Source organism: Sprattus sprattus (genome assembly GCF_963457725.1).
Source record: "Sprattus sprattus genome assembly, chromosome: 4".
Taxonomy (NCBI): domain Eukaryota; kingdom Metazoa; phylum Chordata; class Actinopteri; order Clupeiformes; family Clupeidae; genus Sprattus; species Sprattus sprattus.
The window spans coordinates 33,557,824-33,584,292 of NC_137923.1; the positions used below are offsets into that span (position 1 = coordinate 33,557,824).

A 26,469-nucleotide genomic window follows, 5' to 3' on the forward strand; every position below is an offset into this window, starting at 1 on the left:
CTGCTCCTCTGTTGAGATGGCTTGTTGGTGCTTGGTTGAGCCCTGTATAAGGCCTAGCCCAGCACACATGTGTCAAGCACCAGGTTTGTGTTACAGTGTAAACTGGGTTATTCTGAACAAGAACAATATGCCATCAGCACCTGGCATTTGTCATGGTGAGTTGCAAATAAAATGACAACACAGCGGTTCAATCTTTGTGACGACCAAACCGGTATGTGACATTTTAGTGAGGACCCACAGTGAGCCTGAAACCCTAAAAGTACTTATATTATACATGCAGACAAGCCCTCTCCATGGCCTGACGTGCACCCCCCGAAGTTTTGTAACTATCGGTCTCCGTATGTATGCCAACATTAGATAGCTGGCTCAGACACCTCGCAAACCCCCTCAGATGTATTTTTTCAGTTACAATAACAGGGTTTTTACATTGCACAGTGTCTATTTCTTAAAAGATCTAAGCGAAAAAAGTCAAAAAACTGTTATGTACAAACACGACCATCTACGGAGTTTGGTCCACCGCCATTCTTTTTTTGTTTTTGTTTTGCCATAAATGAAAACGTGTCCATTAAGCCAGCTGCGTGACCACGGAGTCATATAAGTATATTTCGGTCTTCAATCTTACTAATGGTGAGGTGTGGATAAGCTGTTTGCCAGTTTTAGTTCCATGTCTACTTCAGTCTTTGACACTTGAACCCGTGAAGGAATGTACACCCAAACCTCGTTCCCAGCCTTGGTTTAAAGGCCATCCACAGACGAGACAAATATGAAGAATTAGTTTTTACATTATCCTATACATATATATTATGATTTTCGTCTCTTTAATCTCTAGTAAGTTGTTTAACTTTGACTGGTGCAATTCGTGTTTTAAAATGTGCTATATAAGTTAATGTGAATCGACTTGATCAGCATCAATGGACCCCTTGTAAAATCCAGGAAAGCACTTTACAACAGGGTTGAGAAGCCATCACTGCCACGGATGCAAGGAGGCAAACCAAAGATGGCCGATGAAAAACATTTTTTTAAAGCTTTGTCGACTGGAACCCCAACCCCCAACAGTGCCTTCCAATTACACTAATAACCAATTGCATTTGTGTATTTCCAGCATACAAGATGAGACAAGAGAGGTAAAGCATTATGCATAATACAACAGAGTAAGTATAACAATATTAAACATCAGATTATAGCAAAGAAAACTATTCTGTCTCAACAGCGACCTTTAGCTTCAGAGAGAAGGTTCTAATATAAGGAGAGTAGGCATAATTCTCTTTTCTTAAGTTTTCTGAGCATTGATTTCGTTCTCTTATATGAGTTGGCAGGTTAAGGCCTCTTCTGATTTGGCATGGCAGGGCTTCAGGCTTTTTTCAGAGGTTGCAGCACAACATCTTTACATATTTAGTACACTAGTACTCAGACTCTAGTGTGTCATCAGTAACATCTTTACATATTTAGTACACTAGTACTCAGACTCTAGTGTGTCATAAGTAACATCTTTACATATTTAGTACACTAGTACTCAGACTCTAGTGTGTCATCAGTAACATCTTTACATATTTAGTACACTATTACTCAGACTCTAATGTGTCATCAGTAACATCTTTGCTGATCATCTCATTTTGGGCAAATGAAAACAAAATACCAAATTGAAAACCAAACTAAGAAATCAAAAATATAATAAAAGAAATAGCCCATACTCATTCACACTATATCACACAGTTAAGATATATGTTTTCAGTGCAATTTTAAATATCTAGGTGAATTATGCAGGCTTTTGGTAGTTTCACCCTCCAAAAGTATACAACATACTGTGGACTTAAATTTAAATTGTATCAAACACTTTTATTTGATTCACATTTGGTACTTTTCAAAAGCAACAACTCATTTTTTTTTATCACAGGCTGAAATATACAAAAAGAGAAACAATCACCATTTTATCCTTACATAGTTAATGGACTACGTTATTCAGTCATTATCAGACAACTAATGCCCTTAAATTAGGAGCTTAATCTTTGTGGTGATATCTATGTTGTGATATGTTTGTCTCTCTGTTACTTTATCTTGAAGAAACCTAAACAGCTCAGGAGGGTTCACAATAAAAGTAAATCAAATGGCATGAAACAACCATTTAAGTGTTCATCTTAAAAGAGTCCATCAAATATCCCAAGAAAATCTTCTGATTTTCTGCAGTCATCTTCACCCAGGAAGCTGAAATTTTGAAGTGAATCTGTTTTAATGTCAGTGGTTTTTGTTTCCTTGATTCCCCAAGAAATGTTAAGCTGTAAATATTTGAGTTTCTTAAACAGCATTTACCTGAGGTCCATGCTTCCCTTTTCAGTCGTCTTCTTTGTAAAGAAATTATCTGGTCCAGAGCAGATATTGTTTGCCAGATTCTGTCAGAAATATATGATACATTTCACACAGAGTAACCTACTCTCTTTCTCAGTGACAACTGCAAACTGATACACAGCCAACAAAAAATTACAAACTAACTGAAAAACAGACAGGTAAGTGCAATGCTGTACAATACTATATTACTATCTATCTATATCTCTCTCATATGTTGGACAGATTTGAATCTCAGAAAGGTGTATTGACTAAGAGCAAATACCCTGCTGTTCAACTAAGAGGTAATGCAATGTGGGAGGCCTTCAGATAGGTCCACTACTATGTATCTTATATCATTTTTCTCAGCAGAACCTAAGCAATATGATAATGTAGGGTGTGTTGTATTTCAACCAACTATATGAAAATGACAGGGCAATGATCATGAAAAAAATGTGAGGTCCGATTCAGATAGACAATGTCAAATATACAGATTAAAGAGTTTTTAAAAGAGATTAAAGAGTTTTTATTGCCTAAATCTGATAAATGAACACTTATTTAAAAATCTAATTGAAATGTGCAATATAATTCTCAAAAATAAATAAATATGGTAATTTAACAACAATCTATTATAGGCGTTTTTTATATTTTTCATAAATAACCCATGAGAGATGATGGCTGTCACACACCCTTACACATAAATCCAAGGTTATTCACAGATTAAAAGCATACATTAACACTTTTAAAAAACAAATCTCATTAGAATGTGCAATATAATACCAAAAACAGATAAATATTCTCATATAAAAGCAAAACTCTTATTATGAAACTCCTGCTCTGATCTACAAAAGTGTTTCCTGTGGATTGTCCACTTCCTGGAAATGGTACATGTACTATCCTACAGTAATACAGATCAGTGGTCTGTCATATGAATGAATGGCGTAGTTTGTTTTGGTTTGTCCACGCTGTTTCATGTGTAGCTTTTCGCTGCCGCGAATTCAAGTCACAACATTCTAACAACATTCCGGTCGTGGTATTGTTTATGTTTTGTTTAAATAATGATAGTTTTATTTCTACTGTACCTAACCACACATACATGGAATCAAAATGAAGCCTGAAGTGTACTCTGTTGAAATATTCAAGAATTACTTCCTGATAAGGCGTTGCCTTTTAAACAAACGTGTCAGAGTGACGTCAGTCACATTTTCACGCGTCGGCACGTCAATTGAGTTCTAAGGGTTAATCGCATGATTTCCCTGATTAATCGCGATTAATCGCATTTCTATACACAAAATCCAAATCAATTCAAAAGTAGTGTATACCACATTTTATTTTAAATGTTCTACCATATGAACAAAAGTGCCACAACATTTGTTGTGCAAGCACTTAACATCAGTATTTTGATATAGTAGCAGTTTAATAAAATAAATACTTTGTGTAATTCTCAACTTAAACAATGTTGTCCAAACAAATACAAAACTGAAGTAGCTTGTTTGTAGCTCGCTAGAGAATGGCAACTCCCCATGCTAGCTAGCGATAGCTAGCACGTTAAAATGAATTAGCTTAACTTATCGGGAGCCGGGAGGACAGGGGATATCATTGCACAACAAGCTCAAAATTATATTTTCGACAGTTGATTTTCTTGTCATCCTGATGTGATCTGATCTTAATGATAGATCCAGTAGGGTGACAGGCTAGGATAGCCAGCTGCTTAGCTGCTGCTAGCATCATTCAGAGACAACGAATTTCTAGATTCTAGCTAAACAGCTGACCGGTTAACGCCCACTGACGTCAACCTTTGCTGGAGGTGATGCACAGGCAATTAATCACATTATTTCGAAAAGTTTAGCTTTCGTGTATCTGTGTTAACTTGTGTGTGGTCAACTTTTCAAGTATATATGTCTGTGCCCTTCTCCAGGTTCGTTAATCCGCCCATTCTTTTCTTTTCCGGTTGCGCAGCAGTCAAAATAAAAGCCTATTGGCAACAGACTTTTACAATAATAAAATAAATAATAAAACCTGCGTTAACGCGCAATAAAATAATTGTCGGCGTTAATTAATTGATGAATTAACGCAAAATGTACGCGTTAACTTGCCCAGCCCTAGTTACGAGATGAGATTACTAAAATGTATTCTGCATGTCTGCTCAGTTTTACTAGCCTGACGATGTCATACTCATAATTCTAGTCAGAATATGAGTCTGATACTGAACTATTGGGCTGTGATTATGGGGCGTGTTTCAACGAACCAGGGGGAAAAAATGCCTCTTCGCTCAATTGGATACCTAGAACCAATCAGAGCAACGTAGTATGACCATTTGATACATTAAAACTTTAACCTGATCCCGTAGGGAGGACGGCAAAAACATCTTTTCGATAGACAAATGCCTTGATCGCGTTTCTCTGTTCCTCTTTTAAAATGAAAACGCTGTCAATATCTGTTGAGATATGCCTGCTCACGTTACTAATTAGCAACAAGGCTATAGCTAGCTACCATGTATTTTAATGGATTTTTGGTGTACCTTTAGCAATGACCTAACAATAATGGTCTAGAGCGCTTCAGTGAAGACATACAATCCTAGGCAACATTCGTGTTGCACATATACAACTACAAGTCGTGTAGATAGCATAATTTACATAAAATATGTCCCACTTACAAGTTACCTCTGATAATCTGTCCATCATCGTATAAAGCCCGCCCTGACAATTTGATTGGTCCGGCTTTATTTCTCCGATGAAACTCTCTCCCAACTAACTCAAAGCCAGACCAAATCTCCCTGACCAAAATTTTTGTGGGCCGGGTTTGGGCTGGTATCCAGGCTTCAGTTTTACAGTGCTACCCCCAAATAAAGGTTTGAAAATAACTTCAAGCTTCAGACTTTCTGTTAGGGAAACTGTTATCTATCTGCCGAGCAAATGACATATACATTAACAAATACATCAAATATACAAAAAAAAATTACGTGAATTAAACTTTACTCCACCTATTGTTCTGGAGGTGAATTGCTTTGCAACACGGGCAACCCTTTAGAAACCGAAGCCACCGTTGCAGAAGCATGGGCCGGCCTTAAGTGCTTTAATGGGTTCTGACTGACTGTGCATCAGGCCTAAGTGCTTTAATGGGTTCTGACTCTGTGCATCAGGCCTGAGCGCTATAAGGGGTTCTGACTCTGTGCATCAGGCCTGAGCGCTATAAGGGGTTCTGACTCTGTGCATCAGGCCTGAGCGCTATAAGGGGTTCTGACTCTGTGCATCAGATTCAGATTCAGATTCAGATTCAGAAAACTTTATTAATCCCATCAGTGGGCAATTAAGTTTGCAGTCCCAGTCTCCATCAATCAACAATAAATAGTAAGCTTATAAATAAATATGCATATGCATCAACACACACATACAGTTAACACACACATACAGTCAAACACCCTGTCCTGTCAGTGATGAACAGCGCTCAGTAAATCAAATTGTCAGTAGTGTACTCTATCCCTACAACCTTGTTTAATAATCTAATGGTTGTAGGGATGAAAGATCCAGAATACCTTTTTGTTTTTGCCCTGACAGAATAGTAACGCCTCCCAGAGGGCATTAATGCCTAAGGGATATAAGGGGTTCTGATTGTGGTCTCTGTGAACACCTTGAGATAATTGATATTGATGCTATATCCAATAAATAAAATTGAATTGACTTAAATTCTACACAATGCCAGAGCCAGGAAGCAGGCCAGTCGGAGAGTGGGGGACCCACCATACCCTGCTCTCTGCCTCTTCAGAAAATGTCCATCAGAGTGCCAGTTCTACCACATCATAAAAAAGCTATTCTTCATACAAATTTAGAAACCAAAAAAAGTGACTCACCGGTGGCCATGTTTTGAATGTAGCAGCACTAAGGATGGAACAGAAATAAATGCACACATTCATCTTTGGGCACACAGTTGAGCACACTGCTGGACAGCATGTCGAATCATACATTTGACTTTTTTATATAACTAGGCTTACCATGGGGGAGCATTTGAGTCTCTTTGGGTCATTTCTTTTGCAGGATATACTGATGTTTGATGACCTAAAAAACAAACCATGGTTACAATAGTTTTTAATTTTCACATTCATTCTTATTTTGATAATATGTTTGTATTCAATCTGAATTTCCGTTTATTTTCTGTTAGTTTCACCATTGGTTTCATTAGTTTCAGTTTAGTTTTTATTTCTATTTTGTTTTAGTTTATTACAGATTCAGATTTAGTTTTGTCATTTTAGTTGAGGACAAAACTTAATCAAGGATTAGTGCAGTGTGAAAAATAATCTTTTCATTGAACATAACAACATTCCAAGACTAAATGTACTGAACATATGTAATACATTTGTTTCAGACTGAAAGATGCAGTCCCCTATGTAACTTTTAAAAACTGTAAGAAAGAAAAAGCTTGTGAATTCAAAGTGTAAATTCAATCTTTACAATTTATTACCTGTACTGTACATCTCCACAAGCTTGTCACCTCTGTACTGGCCTTAGTTTATTACTCATGAAGAGCCTTTAGCTTACATACATGGTTATTAATTTACAAACGAAAGGCATTACATCCTGCTCCCAAAGTAGACTGGTATTTTTATAACTCCATGGTACTAATCACAAGGTGGACGCCAACAATTCCCATAGGAGAAAAACACCTCCAAAACAAGATAGACGCACCTCTATGTTTCACTGTATGAATAACAAGATAGACGCACCTATATGCTTCAGTGTATGAATAACAAGATAGACTCTTTATATGCTTCAGTGTATGAATTACAAGATGACCCTTTATATGCTTTACTGTATGAATAACAAGATAGACCCTTTATATGCTTTACTGTATGAATAACAATATAGACGCACCTCTATGTTTCACTATATGAATAACAAGATAACTAGTGTAATGACCACTATGGGTCTTCAAGAGGCATGAGGTGTATGAAGACTTACTGGTGTACAATAAGAGGCATGAGGTGTATGAAGACTTACTGGTGTACAATAAGCGGTCAACATGGAAATGACTCCAGTCCTCCACTCCCAAGGCAAAATTTACAGAAAGAGGGTCTGAGGAAGGGTGACTTCTGTTGTCAATAGATTTGGAAATGGCACTTTGAGAAGGATTGCTTGTCTCCCAAAGGCTGCTCAAAGCATTGTGGTCTTCTTGTTGTGTACAATCTGAAACATCTAAAACTAAAAAAACAACAATTTGAGAAATAGGTATTGGCATGTATATATACACTGTAACTACACATAACTCATCACATCAAAACACGTTAAAATTCCCAATATTAATAAAGCTGGGCTACAGACAGCGCATGTTATACTCAAAAGGAGGGCCTTTACGGATCCCAGGTACAGCATGTGACGCGTGTTCTGGCTATCGCCAGCCAGTTGTGCATTGTTGTGTATCCTGCCACCCTTGCTACCCTAACTAAAATCTGCGTGCACCATGTTAGCCAACCATAACTAAACATAACTCATCCAAACTAAGCAAATACAATTACCATACACCTGGCCAGGCAGCCTCTCTCTCTCCCGCTCCTTCTATATCCTATTGCTAATGCTGATAAATTATTGCATATTACCTATTGTTTATCTGTTTATCAAATTGATGTCTACTAACAAAAAGTTCTGCCTCGTATAGGGTGACCTTTGCTCAGAAATGCTGATGGATGTAGAAACATTGTTCCTCATCACCATATCCATCAAGTACATCTTTGCATTTTGGCAGCTGAACTCTACCCACTCACTTTGTTTCTTTCTTCCCCTCGTAGTCTAGACTTTCTTCGCTGTGGGATGCTGCTGTAGTCTATCCACCAGATTTACTTGTAGAAACCCTCGTCCCACATGTATCTATTCCCACCACACTGTCATTGGTGGCCAAGCAGCGAAGCCACCTTATTGTTTTCTACTTATTTTTCTTTTTCTGCCATGGGAGTCTATGGCAGCCCCTAGAACCGCATGGTCAAAAGTTGTGAAATTTGGCACACTTATTGGGACCAGTCCCCTCATCATATTCGCCAAGTTTCATGTCTCCCACTCAAACCCTCTAGCGCCACCAATGGGTCAAAGTTGAAGATGTGTTTATACATGTTACTTTTGAACAATATGCCGCATTTTCCAAAATGAGGTATCTTTGGATTCCCTTGATCAAGACGAGTTTAACGCACTCTATGACATCATTAACAATTATATAGATTCTCAAGCTATTGTGAATGTTTAGGAAAAGTGTTTTTTCGCTACTCCTCCTACAATTCTTGTCGAATCTTCAGACCAATCCTCACAAAAGTCATCCCCTGGCGTTTTGATTTTCGCAACTGTTTGTTAGTTACAGTCAATCAAATTGATATGGCCGAATTGATTTGGCTGTCATTTTGAATTAATGAATATTACATTTTTGGTGAATAGCCAATAGTCACCAAATTTGGCACACTCTTTGGGACCAGTTCTCTCATCAATTTCACCAAGTTTCATGTCTCCCATTTTTACCCTCTAGCGCCACCAATGGGTCAAAGTTGAAGATGTGTTTACACACGTTACTTTTGAAGCGCATGGTTCAAAAGTTGTGAAATTTGGCACACTCTTTGGGAACAGTTCTCTCATCAATTTCACCAAGTTTCATGTCTCCCATTTTTACCCTCTAGCGCCACCAATGGGTCAAAGTTGAAGATGTGTTTACACACGTTACTTTTGAAGCGCATGGTTCAAAAGTTCCCATTTGAACCCTCTAGCGCCACCAATGGGTAAAAGTTGAGGATGTGTTTACAGACTTGGTCAAAAGTTGTGAAATTTGGCACACTCTTTGGGACCAGTCCCCTCATCAATTTCACGTCTCTCATTCCAACCCTCTAGCACCACCAATGGGTCAAAGTTGAAGACGTTACTTTTGAGCCATTTGCCGCATTTCCCAAAATGAGGTATCATTGGATTCCCTGGATCAAGACGAGTTCAACACACTCTCTCACATCATACCCAGTTATATAGATTCTCCGCTATTTAGCATGTTAGGGAAAAGCGTTTTTTAGCTACTCCTCCTACTCCTCCTTGTCGAATATTCTTCAAAATTGCCACACATGGTCTTCAGACCAAGCGTCACAAAAGCTATCCCCTGGCGTTTTGATTTTCACAACTGTTTGTTAGTTACAGTCAATCAAATTGAATTTTGGAACAGATTATCTTCAGACCTCAATCACCTCGACTTGTCAAAATAGGACTGAATTACAGCTGTTTACACTATTTAAACTTGGTCCAAATTTGACAACCATTGCCACAGGAAAAACCGCTTCTATTTTGAAACAGTAACTGAACTCTGTGATTTCCATCACCGACAATAGCTCACTAGGTAAGTGAGTTTGTGATTGGTGTCCTGTAGTTGGCAGCCTCATCGGTTCGAATCCAGCCTCTGCTGAGTATATCAAAAGCCTCTTCTGGGTGTATCGAAGGCTTCTTCTGGGTCATCTGACCTGCTTGGCCCACCACATCGCTGCTTGCAGCTATATTATTATACTTATTCTACTCAATACTCTATGTTAGCATTCCTCTGCAATGTAAATAATTGCCACCATCAACATGTTTTTCTGTTCACTCTCGTAACCCTTGTGAGTACACCATAAACCCCACTAAGCTGTTTTGTCTGCATCATGTATATACCATTTGATGTTTGTATGTGTTATGTACATTACCACATGTATGCTGTTGTACATTTACCCCGTGTATGCTGTGTACATTACCATTTGTAGGCTTACATGCTCCTCATGCTACATGTATGATTTCTGCTATGTTGCTGATTGTTTCCCCTCCCCTTCTGCCACACAACCCCCCCCCCCCCTTCTTTTTTCTCTACAAGGCCTGCCTCTAGCAGATGGGTCCCCCCTTATGTGCCGCAGTCTGCTTAAGGTTTCTTCTTGATTAACAGGGGTTTTCTTTCTTGCCCCTGTGGCCATTGTGCTTGCTCTATGGGGGTTGAGGCACTGGGCTCTGTAAAGTGCCTAGAGACAATTTAGTTTTGGTGCTAAATGAATAACATTGAATTGAGAGCAGCAGATTTGGACTTGGACCCCTCCTATTTTCTATCTACACCACTTCCTTAGGTGAGATCATCTGTTCCCATGGCCCAGTACCGGTCCGTGAGGCATTTGTTACCGGGCTGCACAGAAAGACTACACAATTTTTATCAATTCCGCTGTATTAATTATTAGCGTCTGAAAGGTGTTTTATTTTGAAAAAAAGACCGGATTTTCCCGGACGTCACATTCGCCTGTGCCCCTTGTCACATCAAGACGCTTGTCTCGTTCAAGTGATATGTCACTCAAAAAATAAGCCCGCAAACTAGCGAAAATTAGTAAAAAAACAAACATCTTTGGAGAGCTTCTTTGCAAAGGTGAAAAGGCCAACTAAGGAGCCAGAAGAGGAGCCTACGACCTCAAAAAAAGAAAGCTTCTTTTTACAGACAATACCAGGAGTGATAAAATACTAGCCTGGATACCAGCCTGAACTCCGCCCACAAAAGTTTTGGTCTGGGAGATTCAGTCTGGACTTGAGCTAGTTGGGAGAGATTCAAGTTTTCGAAAAAGTCGAAAAAGCAATCTAAACCAATCAAATTGTAAGGGCGGGCTTTCTACGTTGATGGACAGATGACCAACCAACGCTTGAGTTGATTAGATAGATAGAATATACATCGAACAAAGATGGCGCCGTCTCGGGAGCTTAGTGGGACATATTTTATATGATTTAAGCTATCTACACAACTTTTTTATGTCTACATTGACTCGGTTAGTTGTGTATGTGCAACACGAATGTTGCCGATGATTGTAGGTCTTAACTGAAGCACTCTAGACCATTATTGATAGGTTATGCTAACGCGTAGACAAAAAAAAACATTGAAACAAATGGTAGCTAACTATAGCCTTTGCTGCTAATAAGTACGTGAGCAGGCATATCTCACAGATATTGATAGCGCACTCATTTTGAAAGAGGAACAGAGAAACGTGATCAAGGCATTTGTCGATCGAAAATATGTTTTTGCCGTCCTTCTTACAGGATCCGGTAAAAGTTTTAATGTATCAGATGGTCATACTATGTTGCTCTAAATAGTTGTAGGTATCCAATTGAGCGAAGAGGCATTTTTTTTCTTGGTTCGTTGAAACACGCCCCATAATCACAGCCCAATGGCTCAGCATCAGACTCATATTCTGACTAGAATTATGAGTATGACATCGTCAGGCTAATAAAATACGGCTTTATCGCAACAGGTGATTCTCACGCACCAAGTCCGCTCCGCGTTTAATATGTGGCGACAAGCTAGCAAACGAGCCAATGAAGCCTTCAAACTGCTTCAGCACATGGAGACCGAGCACTGATTCAGAGTTATGGTGAGTTGTATTTTTGATGCACTTAACGTTCGTAATACAATGGTGTTGGCCACCAGTTAACTCCACTTAACGTTAATGTTAGCATTTGTGTATGAGCAGACCGGGCTTCATTCTATGAAACTCGCGCTTGCCTCACGGGTGCAATTGATTGATTCACATCAATATGAATGGATGACGTGACTAATAAGGGGTGTAAAATGACACCTGGTCCGTGAAAAAAATGGCCTACATTAAACCGGTCCGGGGTGCAAAAAAGGTTGGAGACCCCTGTTCAAGTGTACTTGTCCTTGTCTTGTGCAGACCCTGATTATTTCTAAATTGCCTTTCTGTGTTGTGAGACCGTTGCACGTGATTCAGAATGTGGTGGTCTCTGATCAGACATATCCTCTGCTGGTCACCCTTCACTGGCTTCCTGTAGTTGCTAGAATTGAATGGAAGTCCCTCACTTTCACCAATAGGACAGCACTGGATCGGCTTATTTAAATGCCATAATTCAGCAATATTCTCTTGACCCCTTTGCTCTTCTGATGAGCGACTGTGATGAGAGTGTGTTATGTTTTTTTAATATTTAGTAAGTGGCTTTGGACAAAAGCGTCTGCTAAATACCTTGTCCATAAACGTATTTAAAATATGGCACATCACTCAATGACAGGAAAGCTCCATACCAAAGTAGGCTGAGAGTCTGGTGTAGTTCAAAATCAATCTAAGCAATATATTAGAATTAGAACTAGAATATATCAGATTTAAAATAGATAAATGAGGAATTCAAAACATAGGTCCACACAGGCTTTGCATTTGCATACCTGAATTAATATTCAAAATAGTTAAACTACCAGTGGACTTTTTTTTACAATGCATTTCAAAAGCCACAAAATTTCAACAAATCACACATACCTTGGTGAAGTTCAAAATGAGAGAAACCCTCTGAATAGTCAACAGTCTGGGATCTAATTTCAGGACATCCATGTTTCTGGTCAAATCTTTGAAATAAACAATCAATTGCAAATTGACTAATCGGCTAAAACCCTACAAGAAATGTGTCAAATATTGGGTATTTTCAGTTGTGTGTTTTTAAAATGAATTCCCATTTGAGACTAGCTGCCATTTCTAGGCATTTGGTTAGCTGTACTACAACAGTGTAGATCTAAGACCTTTTCTTTCTATCAGTGAGTGCCAATCACAACCATAGCCACCAGGAGGTAATTTTACCTTGCGGCAGCAGCAGGCAAAAGGAACTGTTGTTCTGTCTCCATTTCATTCCTGTTCTGCATTCTCATCTAAGACCAGTGGGTCAACAAAACAGACAATGAGCAAATAAAAAAAACATTAATTAACAAATGATCACTCCCATGTCAGAAGAACTAATTTTTTTAAAAACTTGATGTCATCAATTAGTTCAAATAGTATGTACTAGCACTGATATCATATATAATTCCCAGGAAAAGCAAGTAAAGCAAAGTGTTTACTGTACTACAATTTACCAAAAGCACATGATAACGGGCTGTTTATCTTTCATATAGACCTCCTTTCTACATCTCACAGTTCTAGTTATGAGACCTAATGAATAGTGAAACATGTTTTGTTCATAGTTTGAATTACTAAGACAGAGAAAAGTGTAAAAATCTATACATTGTTGAAGATGGATGTGGTGAGATTCAGGGCCTGATTTACTAATATGCGAGCGCTGCTTAATCTGCGTTCGCATATTAACGCACAGTGTTTTTGCCCATATTCCGTGGTATTTATCAAGCCAGATCTGCGCTGGGCAAACTGTGCTTACTCCGCCCTTTAAAGAGCCTGATTTACTAAGATTGATTTGCGAACGCATCTTAATCTGCGCCTTTGCCAGGCGCACATTAACGCACAGTGATTCCCCGCATTTTCCGTGATATTTATCAAGCCAGATACGTGCTGGGCAATCATTATTTAGCGCACCGTTAAAAGACTGGAGAACTTGCCAGCAAGTTACTGCCACCATGGAGATTCGAGGAAGAAAAAACTAAGGTTCAGCGAATAGATAGTGAGATAGATATATTGGTTCACGTTCGCTCAATCACTGAACCTGATTCAATGGGTTATATTGTTGTTTTGCCCGCCATCACCTGCGGCGAGATGTTTAAAAGAACACGATTATAAATAATATGCTATTGGTGGCATTAATGCATAAACTGTCTATTATAACAATATAGATGTGTACATGGCGAGATTAATACGTTCTACAAGGGACATGGGTTCACTACAATATATCCCCACTGATTTACCAAGTAGCCAGGCCTCTCCAAAATCATCGTTGCTCAATCATGGATAGATGGCACTATTCCGGAAGATAAAACTGTCATGGACAGACCACTACCACGTAAGTAATGGTCATGTTGGCATCACATATGACCTGGACATTCATTGAATATGTGTGCTTTCTGTTTCGGTAAACGTGTTCGTGGATTGAAGGTGGGACTGTTTGCATGTGGGTGCGATCAATTTCTCCAATTACGTTCGGAAAGTTTAATTTCATATATGAATATATGAATTATACGAGTTGAAAAAAATATTTCTGTTCGCTGTCTCTGTCTATGTCTTTGCCTTGCTGCTGCCATATCAACGTTTTCAGACTCAGTGGAAATGTGCTTCCTGGTTAAGACGTGCTTTTATGAGGCGGAGAATTAGCCTGCAAATCAGAGATGTGCGCTCGCCGGGCAGTTTAGTAAATACCACGCAGTTCATCATTAGGCGCACTCCTCCCATTAAATAGCGCTTCACACCTACGTTACCACCCACGTTTCCGAACCATCCCACCTGTTTGCAGGTACACACCCTCAAAGCATTAATATGCGACTCTACTCCTAAGTAAATACCGTTATATGTTTACGACCGCTATTTTACGCCAGAAATGGGCGCAATCCTGTTAGTAAATCAGGCCCTTAGTGTCCCCTAATGACATGACGTGAGCGTATGTGGCAAGGCTGAGCCCCAGACAGCCCTGTCACAATTTAGGCCCAATAAACAACACCAACACCATGTGTCGTACAGCATTCTGTGGACCATCCCCAGAATTATCATGTGGCTATGACACCATTCCATCCATTTGGACCATTTGGTTGCTAAGACATTGTGTGAATATTCATCCAATCAACATGAAAATTGGTATGCGGGTTCATGACATCACGGGAAAGGATTATACAAAACCTTGAAGGAAACGGTGACAGCAAAAGGTGTCACTACAAGAGGGACATTTAAGTTGAATTTTTATCTTATGCCGCACTAAATTCTGCCTTTTGAGATTTCTACTTTTTAACTAGACCGTTTCTGAGATTCTGATGAAATTCAGGGACATATACACCATGAGTGAGAAAAACACCAACAGTTCATCTTCATGTAGGCTAAGGGCATGTAGGCCACACACTCTCCGCCTTCTTTAAGATGGGGAATCTCGGATCTCAATATGTCCACAATGCGTCTTGAGTGCGTTCACACATGGACTGAGAGCTGTCCAATTGTGATCCGAGCACCAAAGACACATTTTAATACCAGGTGTGATTTGATAATGCGAAGATGCTTGGGGGCCAATCGTCCCTTCGGACATATTTTAACCATAAAAGTTACATGCAAATAATACACAGTTTACATTGTCACAATTATCATTATATTTCAAATGGCAATGTAACCAAATTTATAACACGGGTAGATGGAATCAAGCATTCTGATTGTGAGTCACAGGGTGTGCCTTAATCAACGATATAGTAACTGTACGACCTGTTTACATTTATCTGAGCGTTCCATATCAGTACGCACTCGAAATAACGGTGCATATTAGGGATGCACGATAATATCGGCAAGACATCGGTAACGGCAGTTATCGGCTTCAAAACTCAATTATCGGTATCTGCAGACATGAAACATTTCTGCCGATGTACCTGGCCGATAAGGTGACGTGTTAATTATGTGCACGCGAAGCAAATGTTTATGAGCGTCGGCTGTGTGGCAGTAGCCTACTTTAGAGTATCAGAGGATGATGACAAAATCCAGTATTTGTCAGAAAACTTTTCAGGAGAAGGAGGAGATGCAGCTTGGCCATAACGTAGGTTGCATGCATAGATGCAGACCACCCGTGTGCCACCCTTTACAACATTACCTGTCGCGCTAATAGACATTAATAAGTTACGGAGTTAGTTAGACAACACTAGCTTGTTAGCTTGCATGCTACGTGACACCAGAGAAGTTGATGATACCTCATTTCACGGGATGTGAAACGTTATGTCACAAGCCCACGCTATCTGTACATGTCTCACTTTTGCATTTATGGAATTTATACAGCTAACTTGGCAATAGCGTTACATAGATTAGTCTAGAAATCCTAAGGGACGTTATTAAACTGTAAGTCAGTTAACCTAGGTTAGCTTGCAAAGTTAGCAAGCATGCTACGTGACACCAGAGAAGTTGATGATGCCTCATTTGACGCGATGTGAAACGTTATGTCACAAGCCCACATTATCTGTACATGGCTTACTTTTCCATATATGGAATTTATACAGCTAACTTGGCAATAACGTTACATAGATTAGTCTAGAAATCCGAGTACAGGAGAGACTTTTCAATAATTAAAAAGCTGAGGTGTATATATCAGTATCGGCAATCGGCCAAAATGAGCTTGTAAATATCGGCATATCGGATATCGGCTAAAATTCAATATCGTGAATCCCTAGTGCATATTATAAAGAGTGTGTAACCGGGTGTACTTTATTGAGCCATAAAGTAGGCCTACTGTACACCTGTTTAAATGTACCTAAGAGTTCTATCTCCGTGCGCACTCAAAATAACGGTACATTTTTCAAAACCTTTATTTTGAGTACTTAGTAAGTAAGTAAGTAAGTTTAATTTATAGAGCACATTTACACACAGCATACACTGACCAAAGTGCTGTACAATAAGATAAAAATAATAAAAATAATTATGATGATTAAAAATAACAATAATAATAATAATAATAATAATAAATAAAGATAAAAAGTGAATAAAATACAACAACACAACAATACATAATAATAGGTCATAATAATACAACAGGGGGAACATTCATTTCCAGGGCATACCACACAGACATGAACAGGAGGTAGGCTAAAAGGTCAAGGGGCAAGGAAGGCCAGGGAGTAGAGGTGGGTTTTTAGCCTAGATTTGAAGGCAGAAATGGAGGGGGCGGATCTAATGTCCAGGGTGAGCTGGTTCCAAAGACGTGGAGCAGCAATGGCAAAGGCTCTATCACTTCTCTGCTTGAGCCGTGAGTGTGGCACATACAGAAGCCCTTTGTTAGAGGATCTGAGGGACCTTTGGGCAGAGTGGGGCTGAACAAGCTCAGTGATATAGGCCGGGGCCAGCCCATTGAGTGCCTTATAAACAAATAAAACAATTTTAAATTGGATCCTAAAAATAACTGGGAGCCAGTGCAAGGAGGCCAGAATGGGTGTGATGTGCTCGTGCCTCCTGGTGCCAGTTAAAAGACGCGCAGCTGCATTTTGGACCAGCTGCAGACGTCTGAGTGAGGATTGGGGGAGGCCAAGGTAGAGGGAATTGCAATAATCCAGCCGTGATGAAATAAAGACATGGATAACTATCTCGAGGTCGTTGTGGGATAGGAAGGATTTGAGGCGGGAGATCACTCTGAGCTGGTAAAAACAATTTTTGACTACAGTGCTGATCTGTTTGTCAAGACAGAGTTCAGAGTCGAGGATGACACCAAGGTTTCTGGCATGGGGTTTGACAAGAGGCGTGAGGTGACCTAAGTTTGACAGTGCAGTGTGTCTTGCCTTGGAGGGACCAAAAATGATGACTTCAGTCTTGTCACCATTTAGCTGGAGGAATTTGTTAGCCATCCAGTTTCTGATGTCTTCAAGACAGACCAGGAGAGATTGGATGGAGTCCCTAGATTTTAAGGGCAAGTACAGCTGCGAATCATCAGCATAGAGGTGAACAGAGATCTTATGCTTTCTAATAATGTCAGCCAGTGGGAGCATATACAGGCTGAAGAGCATGGGACCCAGGATGGACCCCTGGGTGACCCCATATGAGACAGGGGCGCATGATGACGAGAACTGACCAATAGAGACAGAGAAAGTCCTATGTTTAAGGTAAGAGCTGAACCAGTGTAGTAAAGTGTCCCTAATGCCCACCTGCTGGTCCAGGCGGGTGAGGAGGATGTTGTGATCTACAGTATCAAAAGCAGCACTGAGGTCAAGTAGTATTAAGATGGCATTATCACCAGAGTCCAGACTGAGGAGGAGATCATTGGTTACTTTGAGCAGGGCTGTTTCGGTGCTGTGAAGGGATCTAAAACCTGATTGAAGAGGTTCAAGTATGTTGTGGGTGGTCAGAAAGGGAGTCAACTGAGACAGAACAGCTTTTTCTAGGACTTTGGAGATAAAAGGAAGCTTAGAGATGGGACGGTAATATATTAGGCATTTAGCATCAAGGTTGTGTTTCTTTAACAGGGGTTGGACAACCGCGTGTTTAAAACATGAGGGGACAGTGCCAGATGTAAGGCATGAGTTTAGAATGAATTGAATTAATTAACTTAGTTGTCATTTCAAGCTTATCAGTTATCAAACATGTTTCGCGTTAATTTTGATATTTTGGGGGGAATGACTTTTGATGAGTGGTGGGCCAAGGAGGATAGTGCAGATGGACGTCATGCTGCAATAGATAAAAACGAAATTGAGGCGTATGAAATGTTGCGCAACGAAAGAAACACTGTAAAGCAAACAAAGTGGGCCATTAACTGCTTTACCAGCTGGTGCGAAGAGATGGGAATAACGGTAGACCTGAAAACCGCAACCAGACAAGATCTTAATGAAATACTGCGGGACTTCTATGGCACTGTGCGCAATGGAAAGGGTGATCACTACAGGATCAGCAGTTACGTCTGCCTGCGTTAGGGACTGAACAGGTTCGTTAATGATCCACCATTAAGTCGGTGCTGGTGTCTGATGAAAGACAGCGCATTCACGTCTTCAAATAATGTTTTTGTGGGCGTAGTAAAAACCCGGAGAAGTCAGGGACACGACCAAGCTAAACACCATGGTGCCATACCAGCCTGTGATCTAGCCAAGATAAAGGCCTCGCTGGATCCGACCACACCAGAGGGTTTAGTAAGAAAAGTCTGGTTCGATATACAGAATCTTTACTCGCTTTAACCATCCAACCCTAACACGCATACATAATAATGATACTTGGTTTTCTCTGTCGCAGGTACAGAATGGAGCCAATTGGGGTAAATTATTTGGCAACAATGTTGCCCAGGATGTGCAAGGCAGCGGGCACAAAAGTATACACTAACCACTGCCTGCGCAGCACCTTGGTGCAATCTCTATCGGATGCTGGGTTGGAAGCTAGAGAAATAATGTCAGTAAGTGGACATAAATCAGAAAGCTCCCTCCAAAGCTACTGGGCTCCCAACCCCAACAAAAGACAGCGCTGGAGTAATATCCTTGCTGGAGAAGGTCATTCCAACACCGAGCCACAGGCAAAGAGAGCAAGAGTGGTTGCAACCGATGTCATCAGAGACGAAGGGGACATGAGAAACGTTTTCCACGGATGCTTAATAAGTGGCGATATCCAAATTAATATAAACAAATATTAACAAATTTGAAAATGTCCCATTGTCGTTTTTGTTATTTAAATGGCAACTTTATAAAATGAGCAATGTGAATGACTAAAATGGTGCGAGATCAATGTCGATCTCTTAGCTAATCATCAACCAACTTTTTGTGCTAGGCTAACAGACGTGAAGTTCCCAATGCTATTTGTCTGTTGCATAGCAACAGCCACACAAAGGGGGACTATTTTCTCTTGGCTACTGAAATGCGATACACAATGTTTGGTGGCTACAACTTTTTTGTGCTGAAAGGCAGCTTACTTTTTATAATTTAATTTTACTTAATATTTATAATGTCGCTGGCAACCGTGTTATAAAAGCAATAAAGTACTCGATTCAGTACTGTATCGTAAATAATGTACTTGTTCGAGGATTTTTCAGTATCTGCTGCCCTGCTGCCCCTGAAACCTGGCTTGGTGAGTCCACCCCTGACAGAATTCTACACCTGCCGGGCTTCCAACTTGCCCAGGGAATTCTCTGCAGCTGTTTACGTTCCACCCCAAGCTGACACCTTCGGTCACATCCCACGCCCCACGCCTTTGCCTGATTAGTGTTTGTCATGTCCTGAGACTCCTGGCTATCCTTAGCGTCAACGTGGCAGCGAGTAAGCCCTCGAACAAGTACATTATTTACGATACAGTACTGAATTGAGTACTTTATTGCTTTTATAACACGGTTGCCAGCGACATTATAAATATTAAGTAAAATTAAATTATAAAAAGTAAGCTGCTTTTCAGCACAAAAAAGTTGTAGCCACCAAACATTGTGTATCGCATTTCAGTAGCCAAGAGAAAATAGTCCCCCTTTGTGTGGCTGTTGCTATGCAACACCCTCGAACAAGCACATTATTGACGATACAGTACTGCCTTTCAAACCTTATTGCTTGAATAAGCAACTCAGGCAGGCGTGAAAACACAATTCTGCCTTTCATCCATATCTGGAGTCAGAGAACATTGAACAAAATACATGAAATACCTTAACTTTCATGAACTTCATTTCAAACAGGAGTTATAAGTTCTGTTGTCTGTTAAAACATGTGAATTTTGCTCTGTCTTTTACATGATCATTCAATAAGTAATAGTTTGTGTCACATCTATAGGTACATAACATCAACAGTTATAGCCAAATCGTATTGAAGAGTTTAATAAAATAAGTGCCATAAGTCCAAGTGCATATATTAACTGTGGTTTTGGATTTTCCTTGTTAATAGACCCTTTTATGACCTACGTCATAAACGTTAAGCGCAAACATTCTGGAGGCAAAAAAGCGGAAATTTTAGCCATAGTTAGTGACAGTGCAAGAGGATTTTGGAGAGATAAAGCTAAGGATTTCTTCGTCTCGGTTTCTTCGTTAAAAAAATGCCATCTTGTTGTGTTGTGGGATGCCAAAACAGGTCAACTAAAAAAAAAAAGGTCTCAATTTCTACCGCATTCCTTCGGGGAAAAGACTGTTTAATGCAAACAGGCGTAGATTCTGGCTTCAAGCTATAAAACGAGTGGACTGGACTGAAGACATCATTAAAAATGCACGCATATGTGGGTCACATTTTATATCCGGTAAGTGAATTTTGTTTATGTTAGCTGACTTGAAATTGTGTTAGTTAAATCTGAGATAACTTAGTTGGCCAAAACAGCTCCCTAGATAGCTAATGTTATCCATATCTAACTTTAGCCTTGCAATTTTAGGTTAACTTAACGTTAACGATATCTAACCATTAACGTTAGCTAACCGTTAATGTTAGCTAGTTCATAGTACATTCATTTATTCATTTCATACAATTATACAATGCATACAATGATCGTGGGTTGAGTCTGTGCTTAATTTACTCGTAGGAGAAGCCTCAATTAACTACGAAAGCCCCGACATTGTCCCTTCGCCAGAGACCTGAAGCTAAATTGGAGAGGTAAGGCGTGTTTGCTCTTGATAAGTTAGCAGCCAACAGTGCCTGCAACCTAGAGCAGGTGATGTTAACTTATGGCATCAAAGCTAGCTATCCAAGGTAACATCGCCTGCTCTGTATTGCAAGCTTTGAGAGAAATGGCAGTCAGTAGTTACCTCTATTATGTGCAATCTAATCTTACAGATTTTCAAAGGAATAAACTTAAAAGAGTGTAAATATTAGCTCATTCGCTAACATTACAGTTAACCGTGGTTGCAATGGTTATGTAGTTCCTACACGTAAACCTTGACGATGAAACGTTTATGATAAGGTCGACTTACTCTGCCATGCATGTGCAATTTAACGTGAAGCGGTAGCGTTGGTGGGTTTGTTGATAAAAACACATGGTTTATATATTATTGTCTTTGTTCCTTGTCATTGGCTTGGTAGCACCTCAGATTTTAGGACGCAGAAATCATCATTGAGGTCGCAGTACTTAATATCCTGGAGTGGACATGCCCGCAGACAACGTAGTTATAGGCATCGAGTGACTTGAATGATCGTAATGTATCTTTTGTGTAAACACTGGGTTTTTCTATTAAGTATGTATAAATATCTGTCCATTTTGATGGGTCAACTATCCAATCCGTGATCGAATATGGATCGGGAAGTTGGATTCCATAACTTAATGTCAATTTATTAACGTAACTTCCGAGATCATTAGGATAAAGCGAAAGCAGGTATGAACTTAAGCCATTTCTTTTGCCCCCAGAATGCGTGCGCAACCTAGAACGCTGAGCATTGTTTACCAACGGCGAAAGGGTCTATAGCGACAGATGTTACTGTTCAAAGCACACATGATTTCAGATTGACCAAGAAACAGATAACTTGCTGACACTAATGAGAAGGGTGATACTGATATCTGAATTTCAGTGAACAGGCCAGGTCCGGTTTGACGGCACTGGTTGAGATGCGTAAACTGTCACGTAAGTGGAAGTCACTTGTTTAAATTCATGACAGAGAATGTCTGCTCACACAAATAAGCTATGCCGAACAAGGCAACCGTCTCTTGACAAATTAGGCAAACACAATTGCCTCGATTTTCAGAGAAGAAATATTGCAAATCCCATTTCTCATGAAAGCGGCTGTCCTCACCGTCAACTTTACTCTTTTTACTTGCCACTTACTTGGTAGAAATGATCAGAGAAGGGCTCGCAGCAACTTGTGTTTGAAAGTAGGTTGGACAAGTACTAACCAACTACTTGAAAGACGGCGCCGCGGATGGCAGCCTCAGTGTTTAGCTCTAGTGTACTTTTTCTGTTTTGTTTAATTTTGTCTTCAGTTCTCCCGTTCCTGACACTTTAACCAGGAAAGAACTACTGTATGCTCGTCGTTAGTCCACTATATGTAAGACCTGTAAAGTATAGTCTAGTGTTGTGTATGTGTCCAGTTGGTGGCAGTAGAGAGCATTTATCAATATACCAATGGTAATACTCTTAGGAAAAGAAGAAGTGCGAGAGCACGTTGTGTATTCAGTTGAACGTTTTCTGAAGGGTGCTGAACAGCGGAATAAACCGTACTTTTTCTAACACCGGTATCCTTATTTGAAGTCGATGCCAGAGGTGTAATAATTTGGAGGCCCCGCTGGGATGTTTATTCTGCAGTGAGAGACATTACGGAGACGGAAACTAAAAGGTAGTCTTGTTGAGGGAATTGTATGAGATATAACGGTTAGCTGAGTTAGCAAGAGTCTGGAGCTAGCTTACGTCGGATAACGTTGATATCTAGCTGAAGCCCAAGACGCCATTCTACATTTTAGGGTCAGTCTACAGTCAGAAAATGTCTGAAACACGCGAAGAACTGCTAAATGACATTGAAAAAGCCACTGCATAAAATGTGGGATTTACGACAGTTTTCGACCCTGTGTATTGCCGTAGAAGCCCACATTGGTGTGAAAGGCCCCCCCATTCCCCTTGGTCAGGCCTAGGTTTTGTTATGTTAATTGAATTGACCTGGATTGAAACACCCCCCCCCCTCCCCTGGTAAAGGCAATGCTGTGAGCTATACAAATGCAAATAAGGCCAGCTTTTACCATCTTTTATCAGCTTGGTAATTAGTATGATTACAGTCAGAGAAAAAGAAGGGAACACAAGAAAATAATTTCTCATTTTTATATCTTTTGAAAATATTTACAAATTGTCATTAGCAAAGTTTACAGAACTCTGTGTCATCCTACAGGATTTAGCACTTAATATGCAAAATTTCAGCCAGTGAGCAGAGTGGCATGACAACAGTAACCTTTTCCCTTGTCTTGCTTAACTGCACAGTGGATGTGTGTACAACACATCTCCCAGCAATGCGTTCTATAGGGAGGAACGATGCTGGGTGGGTGGTGTCTCCTCCCTACAAACTCCAAACTTCTACTGGCTTTCCATAAAAATGTCTGTCAGGATGGGGATTAAGCCTAGAAACTTTAGCTAGAACATGTTTGCATGTAGTACTTTTTGTCATGACATTAACAACTAAGAACTGCTTTATAACAGCTGGTCTTGGTTCAGATAGAGGGTCAATGATGGGCACCTCAAAACTGTTAGTGTTGGCACACCACTTATTATTCGCTGATCTCTTTGCTCTAGATCAGGGGTCGGGAACCTTTTTTGCCTGGAGAGCCACTTTTACCATTTTTTTTTTTTTTTTAATCTTAGAAGAGCCACAAAGACGCTTTCAAGGAAAAGTTTGGATATTTAACAAACAGTGACATTTATTCAACAGTTTTAATACATTTTCTACTAGTTTAAAAGTTATGTGACTACTTGAAATGGAAAGGGGAATGACACAAGTGAACAACGTAACAACGACATTAAGTTAACAACGTTAACAACACAAAACTCGAAACTCGAATTTAACATTAGGCCTACCAGAAATGAATGCGACTTCTGGTGCTGCATGGACTTGCTGATGGCCTTGAAGTCTGGCTCATATTTGGTGAGGTTAAGCTTCATGCAGGCATTGAGGCTTTCATCATTCAAACGTGAGCGCAGGTTTGTCTTTATATTTTTCATGTGTGAGGAAGACTTCTCACACGTATAGGTGGAACCGAACATTGTTAACACAGCAATGCTAACACGGCGCAATGTGCGAAATGAAATGGGCAGTTCATTCCAAGTGTTCAGGATCAGTTCGTCTTCGGATGGAAGCTTTCCCATGTCCGTCCACCTGTGTTCGCTGGCAAGCTGCGCTCGCTGCCGTGCGATCCCCTCCAGCTGATCGTTCAATGACTTGAACTTGCCCATCCAGATGTCAGACGAGGTCAGGTCGGCAACCTCCATTTCAAAATCACCGATGGACACACCAGGGATGCACGATAAGTGTGCCTCGTCCACTGCGCACTCATGTGGGTGGGTGATGAATTTAAACAGACTGCTGCGCTCACGAAACTCTCCAAAGCGCGATTTGAACGTCACCAGAAGTTCGGAAGTGAAGCCAGCCAGCTGTTGCAGCTGTTGCTGTTGCTGTTGCTCGTGGTCACTCGTTAAGCATGCCTCCCTGAGTCTTTCGAAGTGCAGGAGACGGCCTGTTTCAAGATCCTTAATAAACACCTCCAGTTTCTTTTCAAAGGCAAACACAGCCTGCTGGAGCGACAAGACTGTGTTGCCAATACCTTGCATTTTCACATTGAGCTGGTTGAGATGCTCACTGATGTCCACAAGGTAGTACAATTTCAGGAGCCACTCTGTGTCATAGAGCTCAGGACGCTCAGCATTTTTCATCTTCAGAAAAGTTCTGATTTCATCAAGACAGGACGCAAAACGGCTGAGCACCTTCCCCCTTGACAACCAACGCACATTGCTGTGCAAAATCAGTCCTGGGTAATGACTTTCCACCTCGGCCAGCAGTGCATTGAACTCGCGATCATTAAGAGCTCGGGCCACGATAAAATTGACGACACTAACCACCAGTCCCATCACCTCATTTAGCTGCTTGCCACACAGTTGGGCACAGAGTGCCTCCTGGTGTATAATGCAATGGAAGTTAAGGATGCATCTTCCCTCGTGTTGACGCAAAAGAGTCACAAATCCTTTATGTTTCCCAACCATGCATGGGGCACCGTCAGTGCACACAGAGATGAGTTTGTTGAGGGGCACATTCTTCTCTTTCACAAAATCCATGAACGATTTGAATATGTCCTCCCCTCGTGTGCATCCCTTCATTGGCAAAACTGCCAGATTCTCCTCCCGTAATGCGTCACCAGCAGCATACCTGGCCATGATGCTGAGCTGGGCTATATGGCCAACATCTGTTGACTCGTCGAGGGCTAGTGAAAAATATTCACTTGTATGTATGTCCTTTATCTGTGTCTCCGCCACCTGATTTGCCATCAAAATCGTGCGGTCATGGACTGTTCTAGCAGAGAGTGGCATGTCTTTAATTCTTTTGACAATTTTGTCTTTGTTGGGAAAGTCATCAAACAGTTCATTAGCCACGTCCAACATTAGATTTTTGGCATACTCGCCATCTGTAAATGGCTTTCCATTTTTAACTATTGCCAATGCACCCACGAAGCTAGCAGAGGTGCCATCTCCCTGGGTGGTCCAAGCACGGAGTTGCTGTTGGCCCACCTGTACCTTTTTCAGAAGCTCTTGGCAGGCCTTGCGTCGGCTATCTCCGGCAGGGTATTTAGCTGCAAATGGTGCATGGTGGGTGTCGAAGTGGCGTTTAATATTGGATCGTTTCATTGACGCAATTTTGTCGTTACATAACAAACAAGTCGCAGTCCCAGCTCTTTCCACGAACGCAAACTCGTCTGTCCACTCAGGCTGAAAGAAGCGGACATTCTCTTCGGTCTTTTTCCTTTTAGACATTTTTCTCTAGCCTATCTAGCTTGCATCAACTTTCACAATGAAATATGTCTCTTTGACGGAAATGGAGGGAAATCTGTGAATTTGTTTAATAAACATTGCAACCAGCCGCGAATGTAACAACATTGTGCAGCCTGGTTACGGAGTCAAGTGAGGTGGAAAGTTAAATTAAATCACTCAGATAGACCTACGTAGCCTATTTGCCACAAAGCATTGTAATTTTAATTTAAGTAGTATTGTCTGTTATTTAAGGCTTCTACTAGGCCTAGGCTGATCCCTTGATTACACGTTTTTTCTCTCCGTATTTTTCTCCAACCCATTTCTTCCGAGAGCCACGGCCGTCACCAAAAGAGCCAGTGGTGGCTCGCGAGCCATAGGTTCCCGACCCATGCTC

At 40.5% G+C, this 26,469-nt stretch overlaps 1 protein-coding gene across 1 annotated transcript; it reads right to left on the minus strand.

Moving 5' to 3' along the window:
* Positions 1-22,816: 22,816 nt before the first annotated feature.
* Positions 22,817-26,078, minus strand: LOC308363472 (general transcription factor II-I repeat domain-containing protein 2A-like; the record flags this gene model as incomplete). The annotated part of the gene is made up of 2 exons (XM_080836279.1): positions 22,817-22,874; positions 24,169-26,078. The coding sequence occupies 2 exons, from the start codon at positions 26,076-26,078 to the stop codon at positions 22,817-22,819; spliced, it is 1,968 nt and encodes a 655-aa protein (XP_080692405.1).
* Positions 26,079-26,469: the final 391 nt, after the last annotated feature.